The sequence below is a fragment of the Heterocephalus glaber genome, unplaced genomic scaffold (assembly GCF_053883595.1).
Source record: "Heterocephalus glaber isolate CG9 unplaced genomic scaffold, H.glaber_assembly_v1.0 deba00001778, whole genome shotgun sequence".
Taxonomy (NCBI): Eukaryota; Metazoa; Chordata; class Mammalia; order Rodentia; family Bathyergidae; genus Heterocephalus; species Heterocephalus glaber.
The window spans coordinates 363,008-378,012 of record NW_028258465.1 but is presented as its reverse complement, the minus strand read 5'-3'; the positions used below and the strand labels follow the sequence as shown (position 1 = coordinate 378,012).

At 45.6% G+C, this 15,005-nt stretch overlaps 1 protein-coding gene across 8 annotated transcripts in view; it reads right to left on the bottom strand.

Moving 5' to 3' along the window:
• Positions 1 to 15,005, bottom strand: part of Myo1b (myosin IB) — a 157,933-nt gene that overhangs the window by 65,247 nt on the left and 77,681 nt on the right. For all 8 annotated transcript variants that reach the window (XM_087202659.1, XM_087202658.1, XM_087202656.1 and 5 more), the window contains exons 4-6: positions 14,685 to 14,779; positions 6,805 to 6,909; positions 2,791 to 2,837 (exon numbers count right to left, since the gene is read on the bottom strand). In XM_087202659.1, the coding sequence (XP_087058785.1) occupies positions 2,791 to 2,837; positions 6,805 to 6,909; positions 14,685 to 14,779 (247 nt within the window). The remainder of the gene's footprint in view (positions 1 to 2,790; positions 2,838 to 6,804; positions 6,910 to 14,684; positions 14,780 to 15,005) is intronic.

Sequence of the window (15,005 nt, the reverse complement as noted above, 5' to 3'; positions counted from 1 at the left end):
ACTACAAACACGTGCTAATAAAAAATAATTCTAAACACTGGCATCCTTCCGAAGGGGGGGTGGAGCATGGAGGCTGGAGGGAGCTGCAGCACACTGTGCCACGATCGCCTGGCAAGTGTGGCGAGGACTGCAGAGGAGGCTGGGCAGACGGAGCTGACAGCCAGCGGCTGCCTTGAGGAGAGGAGATCCTGGTGGCTTCAAGTAAAAGCAGCAAGGGAGAAAATTACATGGAGTGATGACGACAGGCCTGGCCTGGACTTGGTGATGAGACAGGACACTCTAGGCACGTGGCCAGGCAACTGAGTGGACAGCGCGACCCTCCACAAGGGACACAGGACACAAAGTCACCACAGAGGAGGGCAGCAATGGCACCCTGTCCAGGGGGTGAGAGGGCAGAACAGGGCAGGTAGCCCAAGGCCACAGGGAGCCTGTGAAGGTGCAGCAGGTATGGAAAGGGACCTGGGGACAGGTGTGGCGGGGGACAGGACTAGTCCTGTTTGAGGGCCCGGATGGTGATAACTTTTTCTGAGAAGGCACAGTATCTATCAGCTGAGAGCAAAGGAGAGATGTGAAGACAGTCGCCACCACTGCTGAGGCATTTTGGGGGTGCTTGAAATTCTTATGAATATGATGCTAGGTAGTGACGCTTGCAGGTTCTCTGCTACACTACCCAGTGCCTGGCTCAGCCCTCAGCACAGATTCGCGCTCAAGGCAGTGCCCCTCCCAGAAAGCCCTGTGGCAAGAACAAAGCCTTCAAACGCCTGCTTTTCCCAAGCAGTTTGAAAAAGTCTAAAAACTTCTTTCTTGTAGGGGTCCTGGCGCAGGCCTGTAATCCTAGCTTTCAGGATTTTGAGGCAAGAGGATCGCTGTTTGAGTTTGAGGCCATGCTGTGCTACACAGTGAGTTCAAGGTCAGCTTGAACTACACAGTGAGACCCTGTCACAAAACAAAACAAACAAAACACCAAAAAAAATAATAAAATAAAACCAAAAAAGCCCTTTCTTAAAATAAATTCAATGTGTCACACCAGCGCTGCTGGGGTGGGCGGGGTGTCCTGTAAGGCCCCTCCCAGGGCACAGCAGTGTCACATGTCAGCTACGATGAGCATGCAGCAGCTACAACAGAGCAGTCTCCCTTAGTTCCTCAGTGTGGAGATCAGGAAATTTCTTCCAGGTTAAACTAACAGATGAAGAATCTTCCGGGTCCCTGGAGTACAAGTATAGACTTCTAAACCACTGCCCATGCAGCAGTTTCAAATACAACTGAGGACTAGGAGCATACAAGCATACAGTGCATTTAGGTGTATTGCTAGTCCAGTCACAAACCACAAAGTGGAGAAATTATGAAAAACTGGGCATGAAATGATTTAGTCTATAATCAAGAGTTAATCTCATATCCTGAGACCCGTGTTATAATAGGCTTTCTCTGAAGCTACTTACTAAGCTAAATCACCTGCCAAGCCTCTCACCAGATTTCAAATATTATTAAGTACTAACGACCTTTTAAGAATATGGTTTTCTGCATTTGTACTGCCTGGAGACTAAATATATTTGGTAGATATTTTTAAGAGGTATGTGCACATAATTTGTACACAAAATCTCGATCACATAAAGAAGCTTGATCACTGAAATCACTTCTATCTGCCCACTCCTCACTCTCTTCATGCAATGAGATTAGCCATGTTACCACAACAGGAACAGGCACGAATCAAGTCAGCTATAACAACTGAACAGGCTAATCCAACAGAAAAAATTCACAGCCTTGGAATTAGAAATGAATTTAGCACTCCACTTTCTAAGCCATCAAAAGCACCTCTACCTGAGGTCATTCTTCTCAAGCGTGGGTAACCTAATAAGGAAAAAGTCAAAGGGATCTAGAGAGAAAGGGCCTCAGAAGGGAGGGACACAAGGTCACCAAACATGGTCGCCACGGCACAAGTACCGTGCGTGAAAAGACGGCTCATACCGTGAACGGCCTTTTAATACAGACACGCACGCACTTGGTTAAACCACAGAGGGGCCGATTTCCGAACTGACAGGCAAGGAGCCTGGCACGGCTGGAGGGGCCCAGATGTGCCAACGTGAGGCCTGTGCTGGCGAGCTACAGATGAGTACGCAAAGCGGGCAAGGACTAGGCTCCCTCCAGGGGAGGCAGCGTCTCCAGCTCAGCTGAGCTTGAGACACCCACTGGCCTTGGCCCTTCTCACCAATCCTACTGAAAGCTTCAGGACTCGGCCTGTCCTCTCTGGGCCACCAAACAAGGGACAGAGATGACACAGTACACAAACCTGATACTCCATGTTTCTTTCTTTTTACTTAACATCTGATTCATTTAAAAAAATTTTTTTTTAATTTTATTTTATTAGCACATGAGTATAGCACTTAATATTTACATTCCTTGAGGGAAGTTGGGACACGTACATAACACATCTTAATTCCATTTTTCATCCCCTTTCCCTTCCCTCCCTCCCCCTCCTTAATTTCTGATTCTTAATTAAAGATTTCTAAATACCAAAACTCAGATAAGTAGAGCTATTCTAAGTAGCCTCATTTAAATCACTCATGGAATTTTACGGTAGGAAGTGTGATAAAAATAGCTTGCCACTCCAAGAATTAAAAATAAAATCACAGAAAGCCAATAAAAAACCTTATGGAAATTTCAGGGTCTCTGTAGGGATGGTGCTCTTATTTTTAAAATGTGTATACTAAGAAATACATATTAACCATCTATTAGTTGATTAAACATACATGAATTAAATATCAGTGATAACAAGCTTACACAGATACTTACAAATCTAGAAGAGTTGTCATTCCTTACAGTTTTGGCATTTCCAAAGGCTAGCAGCAAGAAAGAAACAGATGAAAATTAAGTTGACAAAAAATAATTTCAAGCTAAAAGAGTATTTCAGCTCTATCATTCCTGGCAAGTACAACTTGTAGCGAGGACATTTCTACCCCCCAAATTTCTATAGAATCACACTGAACAGAAGTTTCAATAAGTTGCTTCACTTCCTCGACTTATAATAGTCATAGAGAGTCATCACTATGATTAACGGAATTTTTTCAAGTATTACTGTAAACATAATCTTTCCTGATTCAACATTTTAAAACTCTTTTAGATAGGAGTCAGGGGAGCAGGTAGCAGGCAGGGTGTCCGTCCATCCACCATAATCAGTGAAAGGTTATTTCCGATTTAGTCGCAAAAGTTTGTGGAACTGGACGAAGTTTCCAGATCAGAGAAGGTGGCATGTGAAACTTTCAATTATTTAATTTTAAAATAAAGCTATGTATTTAAATGTGCCTAATTATATAACTCTGCAATAAAGAGATTTGGAAATGACAGTCACTTCCAAAAGCTAAAAATGCTACATAGTTTATATTATTAGTTTATGTCCACGAGATTGAGGTGAGACTCTACAGAAAACCAAACTGACCCAAAATGCAAAATGCACGTCAGTTCCGATCTTAGATTCTTCAAGGAGACAAATGGGCCATGGGACTTACTCTTAAAGCAGGGCCACATGAACCACGTGGCTGACACTACAGGTGTAGGGGCCCCCAGTTAGCACAGTGACACATGACCTTAAAGGACTGTCCCGCAGTCCTGTTCACCAGACAGGCAAATGGCAGCAGAAGATTGAGCAGTATAACCCCGCACACCCATGTGAAGGGGATGCCTGGCTGGCGCTGCAGGCACTGAGCTGTATATCACAAGCTTTCATGTGCAAATCCGTGGCCTGTAGAGCCTATGACAGCACTAACACAGGCGCAGCTGGTTCCGTGGGTCTGGGCGGGATATGAGATTCTGCATTTCCCCCACACTCCCACCCACCCAGGCTGTTAAGGAGACCAGAGCCCACACTGTGGCCAGAAAGGAAGAATGTATGGCCATGTAGCAAACAGAAATGAATCTCTGCTATGCAGGGCTGGGCATCAAATCTCTGGTTGTCTCTGTAGACCCTCTGAGTTAAATGGGTAGAAGAGCATCAGAGGAGCAAGCACCATATGAGCACTGATGGCTAAAAAGCTGGTTCTAGTTTTAAAAGCAGTCACCTGATCAAGAAACAAAGAAGTGTTAATTAAATAGAAGTTAATTTAAGACAGTCAGCAGCCAGGCCTGGTGTGTTTGTTATATTTCACATTATGTGGCTGATTTATATTTTTGACTTTTAAACAGTAGTTCGCTCCAGATCAGTTAGGACAAGATTACAAAGGCAAAGCAGGGAGAGGTTTTGGCATTACAGCAGCTATTTGGGATGGGAATGGTTTGCCAGGTTCCCAACACCAAACCCTCCAACAAGATGCTGGGATACTAGGTCGCCTGAAGCAAGCTGCAGACTGGAAATACTCAAAAAAGGAAGCCCACTGGGAGGACCCATCTTGTCCCAGGTCAGAAGGCGTTTTTGAACGCAACCACGCAGGCACTTCTGTTGTCATAGGCTCCCTTTTCGGCAGGTGTGAAAATGTAGGGCAGCCAAGTTAACAAATTTTCACAGCCCCAAATTCCAGCGCGAGATGCTGACAAATAAAGGACAGTTTATTGTGACTTGAAGGTCAAGGGCAAGTGTAGGAATCGCTTCAAAAGAACTTGATTCAGGGCACCATTTGCAGCCATAAACTGTCTTTTCATCAGACAATCTGAGTTGCACATTACTAAACACAACCCCAAACACTAAAGTCTTTTACTGTAAGCCACGGAATCAAAAACAAGTGCTCCATTATAGAACACTCGAGACACATTCCTCCATTTTTTTTTTAAAGTTCATTGTTGGAAATGTTCATTTACAGTAGAAGCTCCGGTTGAAAAGGAAAGCAATCCCATAAAAGAATCCATGCCCACAGTGGACATTTCTCCCATTTCCTGCACTGCAGCCTCGTTTCAAATACCACTGAATACAGCGCCAGATTCTAGTCCCAGACACCAGCTAGAGCATTCCACAGCGCTGCTCCTGTGATCCCAGCATTCTTAAAATGAGTACATGGGGAAATACAGCATGTGCAAAAGCAAAGATGGTAAACACACAGGCAGATCTTGGTACAATGAAAGGAAGATCCGGTATCATTTTCTCTGGCTTCCTACGGTACCAAAGGGAAGAAAGATCAAAACAACACAACAGATGACCCAGCCTTTGCTTTTGCTCCCCCCTCACACACACACACTCCTTCCTCTCTCCCTCCCTCTCTCTGCAGGGCTAGGGATTTACCCAAGGCCTCATGCATGCTGTCCTGCCCTGGGCATCTCCGGCCTCTACCCACGAACTAGGTGCCAACTGTGCCCTTGGCCCTAGATGCTGGGATCAAAAACCCCTCCATCCATTACTGACGTTCCCCAGGGAGTTGAAACCGCACCTCATTGGAAGCTCTGGGCTAGAGAGGTAGCTTGGTTCAAGGTGTAGTTCAAAGTCACAGAAGGACAAGGTTTCTCAGGGAGGAAAGCCAGCTCCTCTGGGGTAGGTGGTCAACACCCCCAGCACCAAGGGAGGAACAGAAGCTGCCCGCTGCCTGCTACTCAGCCCCAGCCCCTGCTTCCCTTGTGGGGATGCTCCTGAACCTGCAACACTCACTCCACCCCAGACACATGTCCTCACTTCAGCTTCTCCATCTTATTACACGGACAGCAAGCCATGTGCATGCTCCGGTGGTTATGGCAAGAGAGAAGCAAAAAGGGCTGGGAGACACACAGGGAGAGACAGTGACAGAGACAGACAGAGACAGACAGGGGGAGACAGACAGAGACAGACAGAGACAGACTGGGAGAGACAGTGACAGAGAAGGGAAGGCCAAATCATCTACTGTGTTGTCTTTGTCTTTCCAGCCTTCTGCCCTCCAGGACAGGGCTATACCACAAAGATATGTCCAGTCCAGTAGTCCTGCGGTTCGGAGAGTCTACTGTGCATCCACAAGGGCCGTAAATGACAATAAGGACAAGCCTCAAATACAAACATAAAGGCCACCCCTCAGCAGGAAAAGGCAGCAACTGATGGTTCCCAATACAAGGATGCCGTCCTTTACTGAGATGAGAGATCTCATCTCCGGCTTCATTTTCTGATGGTGTTGTGGAAGAAACACTGCACCCCTTCCCAGTCACGTGCTGAAGCTCTAACCCCCGATGTGACGAGGGTTAGATGAGCTCATGAGGCCATGGCCCTCACCAAGGCATCAGTGCCCTTAGAAAAAAGGGCCCTAGAGCTCACTCCTGCTCCACCCCCAAAGCACACAGTAAGAGCTCGTGTGAGCACAAAGCAGGGTGACAGCCACTTACAAGCCAGGACAAGGGGCTTCAGGATGAAACCCACCTGCCAGCTCCTGGATCTTAGACTTCCAGCCTCCAGAGATGTAAGCAAACAGATTTCTGTTCCCTAGGCCATCAGGCTAGGGCTCTTTGTTACTATAACACAAGTATGGATAGCGTGAGCTCCACAGTCAGGCTTAGGCTTTGTATGGCCTGAAAAAACTGGTCCTTAAGGATTTCCTGATAGCAAAAATCACCAGCCACAGGTGTTATCTTGAATGGTAAAACAGTACCACATCATCAGAGCAAATACCAACTGTTTCTGGTTTTGTTTTTTAAGCCAAGTCTAAGAAATTCACAGAGGGAAATGAAATTGTGCTTGGGAATGCCCCGTGTCCTAAGTAAACTGTCCCCTGCTTTAAGCATTCCAAAGACACCCTTTCTTTCCTCACCGGGTTTGGCCTGAATTTCTTCCCTCCTCTTCCCACCTATCAGCACCTCAGGAACTTGAGCTCCCCAAAACTGGCTCCACTGCTGGGGTCACCCCAACCCAGAGGACACAGAGGACCCTACCTTCCAGGACCGGGTTGGACTGCAAGAGCTGCTCTTTGACTTGGTTGACTTCCGCTCCTTTTCCACAAACAGCTGCCACATAAGACATAACCAGCTTGCTGGCCTCTGCAGAAGGAAACAAGCCACGTTAATCAACCCGACATGCACTGCGACGACCTTTTGGCAGGGGGATGGAATTGGGGGAGATCGCTCACAGTGTTTTCAAATGCCTTTATACCCAGGAGAAATAATGGTAGGGGGACTTCTTTTCAATGTGTGTGCTTTCAGCTGAATGCCACGACACTGAATCAGATAGGATAGGAACTGCGCTTGAAAGCTATCACCAGGCTATTAAAAAGACTGCCTAGTAACACAACCAACAAAACCTCAGGAGAACTGTATTCTGAAAGCAATCAAGTACAATCAATTACTGTACTAGAATTTTCACAGATGATTCAAGGCAAAAATAACTTGGTAACCTGAGCATTTTAGACCAAAGGTATTTCCAAAGTTTCAAAGAACTGCTCTTCTTTAAAATATTTTCTAAATCGCATTGGTTTGCTCCCAATTAGACCAGACTGATTCCTCTTCCATTCATTTCAAAAACTAAACTACTGGCGGATCTGATCAATCCTTCTGAAACGGCTCGTGTTCAAGGGCTTCACTAGTAACTGTGAAAGAGAAGCTGCTAGAAGACCAGGCCATGTGAGGAAGATTCTTAACTCAAACCAATGAGGTGGACAAAATTGGTTTTCGGCGGTTTTCCCCTCCTTTATCAGTCCATGTTGCCTCCCAGCATCTGCCTCCTAGAACCTGATCCCATGCATGCTGAATTCCAAGGTACGATAATAGGTATCCAAGGGAGAGGAGGTCCAGGGCCCAGTAAATTTGGGACCACAGGGTGGGAGGCGCAGGAAACACGTAGACTTCCACAGGCTCATGTGCACTGTGGACTCTGGAAAGGACCCAGAAGGCTTGGTTTCCCCAGACTTATTTTTCATGGAATCTGCTTCCTGTTGGGCTATTCTGCTACAATGCTCCATAACCGTGGGAGGAAATGCACAACTATTAACTATCAGCAGAGTAAAACCCACACCCTCGTCACAAGGAAAGGAAGCTCATCCCCCAAAATGTGCCCTCTCAGTCTCTGCACTGGTGCTGCCGGCTGTGGGCAGCAGAGCCTTCCCGGGGCAAACAATGGTGCCTCTGCCTTCGGCACCATGAGGCAACTCATCCTGCAGTAAATGATAAATGAATATCCCACAGGTAATAGAACAAACAAATGGCTGGAGAGCCACTTTGGGAGACTGTGACTGCATGGGCTTTAGGGCCTCTGAGCAACCTAAGAAAGTCAACGAACAAGATGCACGGAGCACCAAGAGCTTTATTGTACAGTACTAGCAAATATGGTACAGGGGAGGTGGTAATGATCTCGTGGAGCCCTGAGAGCTACGATCAGAAGCTGGGCTCCCCTTCGTGACTGGGTTCAGTCTCCCTCTAATCTGCTTTCTGGTTAAAGAAAACGGGTCTATCTGTGGAAAATATGCAAATGCACATTTTAGATGAAAGGTAAGTTTTCAACTGACAAGAAACAGAGAGTCCAGGCTGTTGCTCTCATTCTGGTAACTATGGATCTTCTATGGCCAAACCTCACACTTCAGATTCATGGCCACACAGAGCTCTTTGGAAATTCTGTTCTGGTCGGGGAGGAGGGTAGGGAAGAGACAACAACCAGTGATGAGAACCCTTCAGCAGCTGTCAGAACTCACTTGGCCTCCCAGAGGCCTTTTTTGGACCAGAACAAATTGGGATCAAGTTCTCTTCAGGTTCAATCTGTTTGAAAATGGCACCAGGGGCAGATCTCTTGGAATCCGGGGTGGGCTTTTATCACTTGCCCTTTAAAATGTATATAAACCCCCCACAATACCTACCTACTGGTATTTAAAGATCTATTGACTTATATTGACATTAGAAGTCATTTGTATTAACTTTAAAACATATTTGAGCAATTCTAATATAAATTTTAAATACGGTTCAAGGATATACTTCAAGTTCTTTTACTAACATGTAATCCGAGTTGACAAAAAGTTTTTATGTTCAGATTCTTAACTATCTTCAGGAATCTGTATTACTGGGCTCATTTTAATAATTTATTTTTGGAAGCTGGGATTAAGGGTAATTTCTTTCAAACAAAGTCACAGTGTCTACAAGAGCCAACCCATTAATGGTTTCTCTGACATAATACTTGATCTTTTACTCAAATAGTTCATGAGATTGGTACAACTCTAGTGAAGTGGTAATGATGTGTTTAGAGGTCCAGGCCTGCTGAGTGGACAGTTTTCATAATATTTCATTATGCTGGGAACAGGAAATCATGGTTAGCTCATGCAACTTTCTGCTTCATTTCCTTCAGGCTCTTCAGTGCTAAAGTTCAAATAAATTTGGACCTGTATTCAAATATTACATATTTATACAAATCAAATCTTCATGTATTAACTTCTATAAATGAAAACTGTATTTCTGAGGAGAATCAAGAACTGAATATCATACTTCATATTTCAAAGTCTAGTTTTTGAATCGAGCTGTTAAATTACCGGCATTTAAAATTGGCAAAATGTAACAGCATGGCTTAGAATCAATTTGTGGTTCATCATTCTCCCTAACTCAGATACTTCACATATGTAAATTTATGTACCTATGTACATTTGAATGTAACATGAATTTTAAAATTCTCCAGCAGTTGTACAAACAAAATATAAAATCTTTGAGATCAAAGATTCTTCTCATCAGACAACGGTAAGACATTTAGGGTTAAACACATATTCTGCAGTAACAAACAAATGACCTTTAATGAAATATTTTCTGGATCTGAACATCTAAATCAGAATTAATTTCTACAAAGAATGAAAAGAGATAATAGATGACAGTTGACAATTCTGGGGATTTTAAAGTCCTGCAGGGGTAAGAATAATTTCAGTCTGCATTCTCTGGCACTCTGCACTGGATTTTGTATAATATATATGTTATTACATAAGTATCACATAATCAGAATTATATGAATTCATATATATAATTTTTTAATGAAAGAAAGCACTGTGAAATGGTAGCAGGCAAATGACAAAGTAGAAACAAACATTTCCACGAAAGACTTTTGTGATCTTGGGTACAAAAATCTAGCAATCCCACTCCTAAGAATCGAATCTCGGTGTGTGAATTAAACAGGCTCCACATAGATTCAATCACTGCGTGGGGCAGGTATTAAAAGGTATGCATCTAGGCCGGGGATTTAGCTCAGTGGTTTCGCCGCCTACTGCGCAAGCACAAGGACCGGAGTTCGATCTCCGGTACCAAAAAAAAAAAAGGTATGCATCTGGCAAGGTTTATTTTGAGCTTTTCCTTTTCACAGAGTCTCTAATAAATTTACCCAGGATTTAGCAGGGAGCTGTGAACAGATTCAGATACATGGAACATCCTGTGTGTTACACACAGATCATATCATATGTGCCATAGCGTTTAGAATGAGCCACATATCACATACACACACTGACATTGCATATATCTCTATGCCTCTCTTCATCTTTGGTTAAGATTCGTAAGTTTTCGTAGGGCCTGAGCTCACACAGGTCGGGTCACTCAGAGACCTGCCTGTGCCAACTCGGCCATATTTGTGAGCAACAAAACAAGTCCTCTGCCACATGGAGGTTCTCCCTGCTTGGCGTCCTGAGTCCGAGGGCTGGCGCACATTTAGACTGACCCAACCAGACACCATGGACTGTTCAACCTGAGAACAAAGGATGGATCTCACAGGGAGAAAGCAGCCTTTGCTACAAGGCGAGTCCTGGCTGGTGACATTTTCACTGAAATGACACTGTGTGTCACCTACTTCTGAAAGTAGGTCACAAAACCTCAGATTCATATAAAACATGGGTCCGAAGGGCCTATACCACTTGGGGAAGAAACAAACAAAAGCTTGCTATGTCTTGGCCTTGACCTTCTGGACCGTTCCCCTTCCTGATGGGTGTTTTCGGTGGGGTGGAATGCTCGTCGATATTCAGGCTACATAAGTCAGTGGCATCTCTGTCCCCAATGAGGAGGGAACTGTGGCAAATCGGTCATGGGGGGTTTAGAACTACAGGCCTTCAGAAGCAAACCAGGCAGCCTACTGCTCCTAGCAGAAGGCTGATGAGTTCCTAGAAACTGATGTCACTGCAAAGTTAGAAACCAAATAATTCATAATGTTTTCTTATGTCAGGACCTTCTGAGGCACAGAGATTTCTTCTGATGTCCTTGGAAAAACATAGTTCTGATGGTTCCCTCCTGTTCTGCCGCCCTGCTCCCAACCATGCTTCAATGGCTCACCATAAATTATCTGTATGCACTGCAGTGAACTGCGAGCTTGCTGCCTAGAAATACTTGGGCACTTTTATGAGGCATGATGAATTTTTTATTCAGCACAGCAGTGATGAATTAAATAGCACCTGAAAGGACTCAAAGAGTTCACACTTCTCCCTAAGTGCCCATGTTATAGAACCCTGCAGCCTATGAGCGTCTCCCATGTTTAAGACCAACATACCACTATCTGCCAAGGGGATTGATGACCTAGTTAAATTAATTACTTCTTATAAAATAAGCCCTCTGACACTCTATGTGGTGGTTCAACATCAACTATTAAGTATCAATTTACAAATGAAGAGGAACTCCATGGAAAGCCCACTTCAGGTCCTCAATAAATGTTGGTTCTCTTCTTCCATGTATTTATTAACACCAAATTTTAATAACTCAAAACCAAGATTGTTAAACTTGTGGGTAAGATAATTTGGCATTTCACAAGAGATCTGGTGTCCCTTTTTCCTCAGAGTTAAGACCTCTCTTCTCTATGTTCCTTGTGCCACTGGGCTGAAATCACCATAGTATCGTCCTCATTTCATTCTCCGTTAAGAAATCGTCATGTAACAGAGACTTAATAATGCACAAGTTTTAGACTCTGTTCAGCCTTAGAGTCCAACCAGTTAAATTTGAAGCAATTTTTCCACCACTGATTGCAAAATGAAAGAAAAGCAGAAAAAGGGACAAGTAGGCAAGATAGGGAACTGAGAAGCAGAAAATGCTGCTGAGCTGAGATCTAACCTAAGAACAAAGACTTGTGGAGGAGCAGATCCCCACAGTGCGGCTGAGTCTGGATGTAAAGGCAACAGCTCTTGGGTGCTGTACCCACCCCCCAGCACCACAGAGTTAAGCCACAGCATGGACAGCCACAGCATCCGAGGCCACAGTCCATTGTGAGACCCAGGAAACACAGCAGCTCAAAGACAAGACAAATGCCTTCAGTGACGCTGGACAATGTCACTCAAAGTACGGTCCAAGGACCAGCTCTGCACAAAGACGGCCAATCCACAGACAGCTGCTACTCACACAAGAGACTGAGCTTTCAGAAGTTGTGGTAGCAATTCAACAGTCTGTTGAAACTAAAGTAAAACACTGGAGCTTGTTTTGTTTTTATTTTGCTACTATCAGACAGCAACAGATGCAGGATGCCCTGGTGCTTCCCCCCTAGGACCTGAGCAGCACCTCGCCTGGGGTCCCAGGTAACCTCTTCCTCCCTGCAGCCTGAAGCAGCACCAGTTCTGGGTGCTCAGACAGCACGCAGGCCCTGGAGAGGAGCTTCCATCCTCCAGCTGTGACAGAAGGCACAGGGAGCCAGGGAGGACTGGATCGGGGGAGCAGACAGGGAGGGGATTCCAAGTGGGGTCTGGGGCACCGGAACCTAACAATAGGATAAGTCAGTGAGCAGAAAAACAAAAGAAAACTATGAAAAAAAGTCAAGCGCTACACACTAAAGCTCAGCCAGAGCACTGACGTGCTTTGTTATTTTTCTCCTCAGAAGGTATGAATGCCAACCCTCCAGAGCAGCACCCACCACCTCCTGCGAGGGGGTTTTAAGAAGGGACAGGTAGGAGAACGCAGCTCTGAGAAAAAGCGCCCCAGACAGCGACCAGCTCATTAGTGGGACAAACGGAGGAGCCGGCCAGGACCACGCACACCAGGGACTGCAGCCCACACCTCATGACTCACTCGGGAACAAACCTATGCAATCAGAGCACCCTCCAAAAACGTGCATCCGTCATCATGAAGATGAGGGTGAAAAGCTGAAGGGTTTTAGAGACTTGGAAATATTATCATCTCTGCTTTCAGGTGAAAATAAAACAGGAAGCTATGAGACAGGAACAGGTAGGGTTGAAGATACAATGAGGCAGGGGTGGGGGCCAATGAGATCCGGCGAAAGTACCAATGTTTCCTGGTAAGGGACAGAGTTTTCACATGCCCTGCCCTTCCTTTCCTTCCTCTTGATTTTCCAAGCTGTAATTAGGTGTTACCAATAAAGTAACTCACTCTGAAGTTAGACAGCAAAAGGAAAGCACTTTATTGTTTTAAAGGTGCAAAAAAGCAAGAGAATATAAACGCATTCCATTTAAAATAGTTTTGTGTGGTTGGCCACAGTTTCTTGGTCAATCTGCAGGCAGAGGAGCTGTTTTCCTTCTAAGAATTAAATTCATTTCACCTGAAAGGACTGGCCAGTGACAGGAAGGGTAAAGGCATTCTCCCAAGGTCCCTGTGTCCTGCTAAAGTTTCTACAAGTGAAAAGAGATCCAAACAGCCAGACTGGTTAGCTGTGAAAGAGACAGGAGCAGACAAGAGGGGAACCAGTGAGCCAGTGGAAGAAACTGCCAAGGCAGGTGGCTTGCCCAAGTCTTCGAGAAGACACAGACACACACACAGACACACAGACACACAGACACACACACACACACACACACACACACACAGAGGAAGAAACAGCCTGGCGTGAGACACAGCCTAGGAGTAGCACTGACAGAATGAGAGATGGATGTGCAAAATGCAGGAAAGGAAGAAATCACAATGACTTATACTTCTTGACAACTAGGTTGACAGTGGTCTCGCTCATTGAAATCACAAAGTTCGGTTACAGGAAGGTGAGGATGCAGTCGGGTGGCCAGTCTTCCTCTCTGCACCAGTGGGGACTCAAAATGTCTAAGCCCTGCAAACTGGAACATCTGCAATCCCAACTTCTGCACAGTACAAGAAATGACCAATGATGAAGTTTTCATCTCGAAAACAAAACATTTTACAGATAAACATGATGAAAGCCCCTCTCCCCGCCTCCTCCTCCTCTCCTGACTGCAGCTCTGTCAAAGCCAGATGTGGAACTAGAGAATGCAGCTCTTGTGACTCCTCCCGGGGAGCTGGGCACCGTGAGGAAAATCACTTTCTCACCCCAGATCACACATCAAAGAAAATGCTGTTATCAGACACACAAGACAAGACGCATAACCCTTCTTCAGGGTGTCTGTTTTATGGAGAGGTTGCCAGACATGAGCGGGGCAGGGCGGGGCAGGGGGAGGGAGGGAGGGAGGGAGGGAGGGAGGGAGGGAGGAAGGAAGGAAGGAAGGAAGGAAGGAAGGAAGAGGGGGAGGAGGGAGGACCTCAAGTCTTTAGGCATCAGCAGGAAAGTTGGGGACAGAGGGAAATAAAGCATTTTCTGGTGCTCCTTCTCACTGTTAGCAGGGATAAGGCGAGGCTGCAGCCTCCCCAAACCAGTCATCTGCCATCTTTGGCGAGGTGGTTGGCTTCGTAAGAGCACATGTGTTTGGCACCACGGGGGGAAGGTTAAGCCTCAAAGTGCTGCGTGTGAGCACTGGCAAGACCCAGAATCTGGCACGAAACCCCACACTGGGTAGAGACCCTGACTGTCCCAGCTCCTTCCCACCAGAGAGGAGGCAAATCCCCCAGCACGCCCTCGTCCTCTCCAGCTCTCTCAGCAGCCCTCAAGGCCATCCTTCTGTGTGCCATTCACCTTCCACAGGGAAGGTCCGCTCACTCACCTGTTTTTCCTGCTCCACTCTCCCCAGTGATGAGAATACACTGGTCTTTATCTTGATCTCGGAGGGATCTGTAGGCCTCATCTGACAGGGCAAAGCTGCAAGGGAGACATAAGAAAAGACCTTAGAATTCAGACCCTTGGCGTATACACTGGTGTGACAGGGTCTTTAAAAGCCACTCCAATTTGCTTCGGACAGCAAGCAAGACATCACATTTTACTGTCTTCAAATAATCAATAAATCCATTCCGTGTGGCCCATGTTATCTGGTTGCATGCATGCTCTATGAACCAAAATGGCACTGATTTATTGTACTCTACAGAAA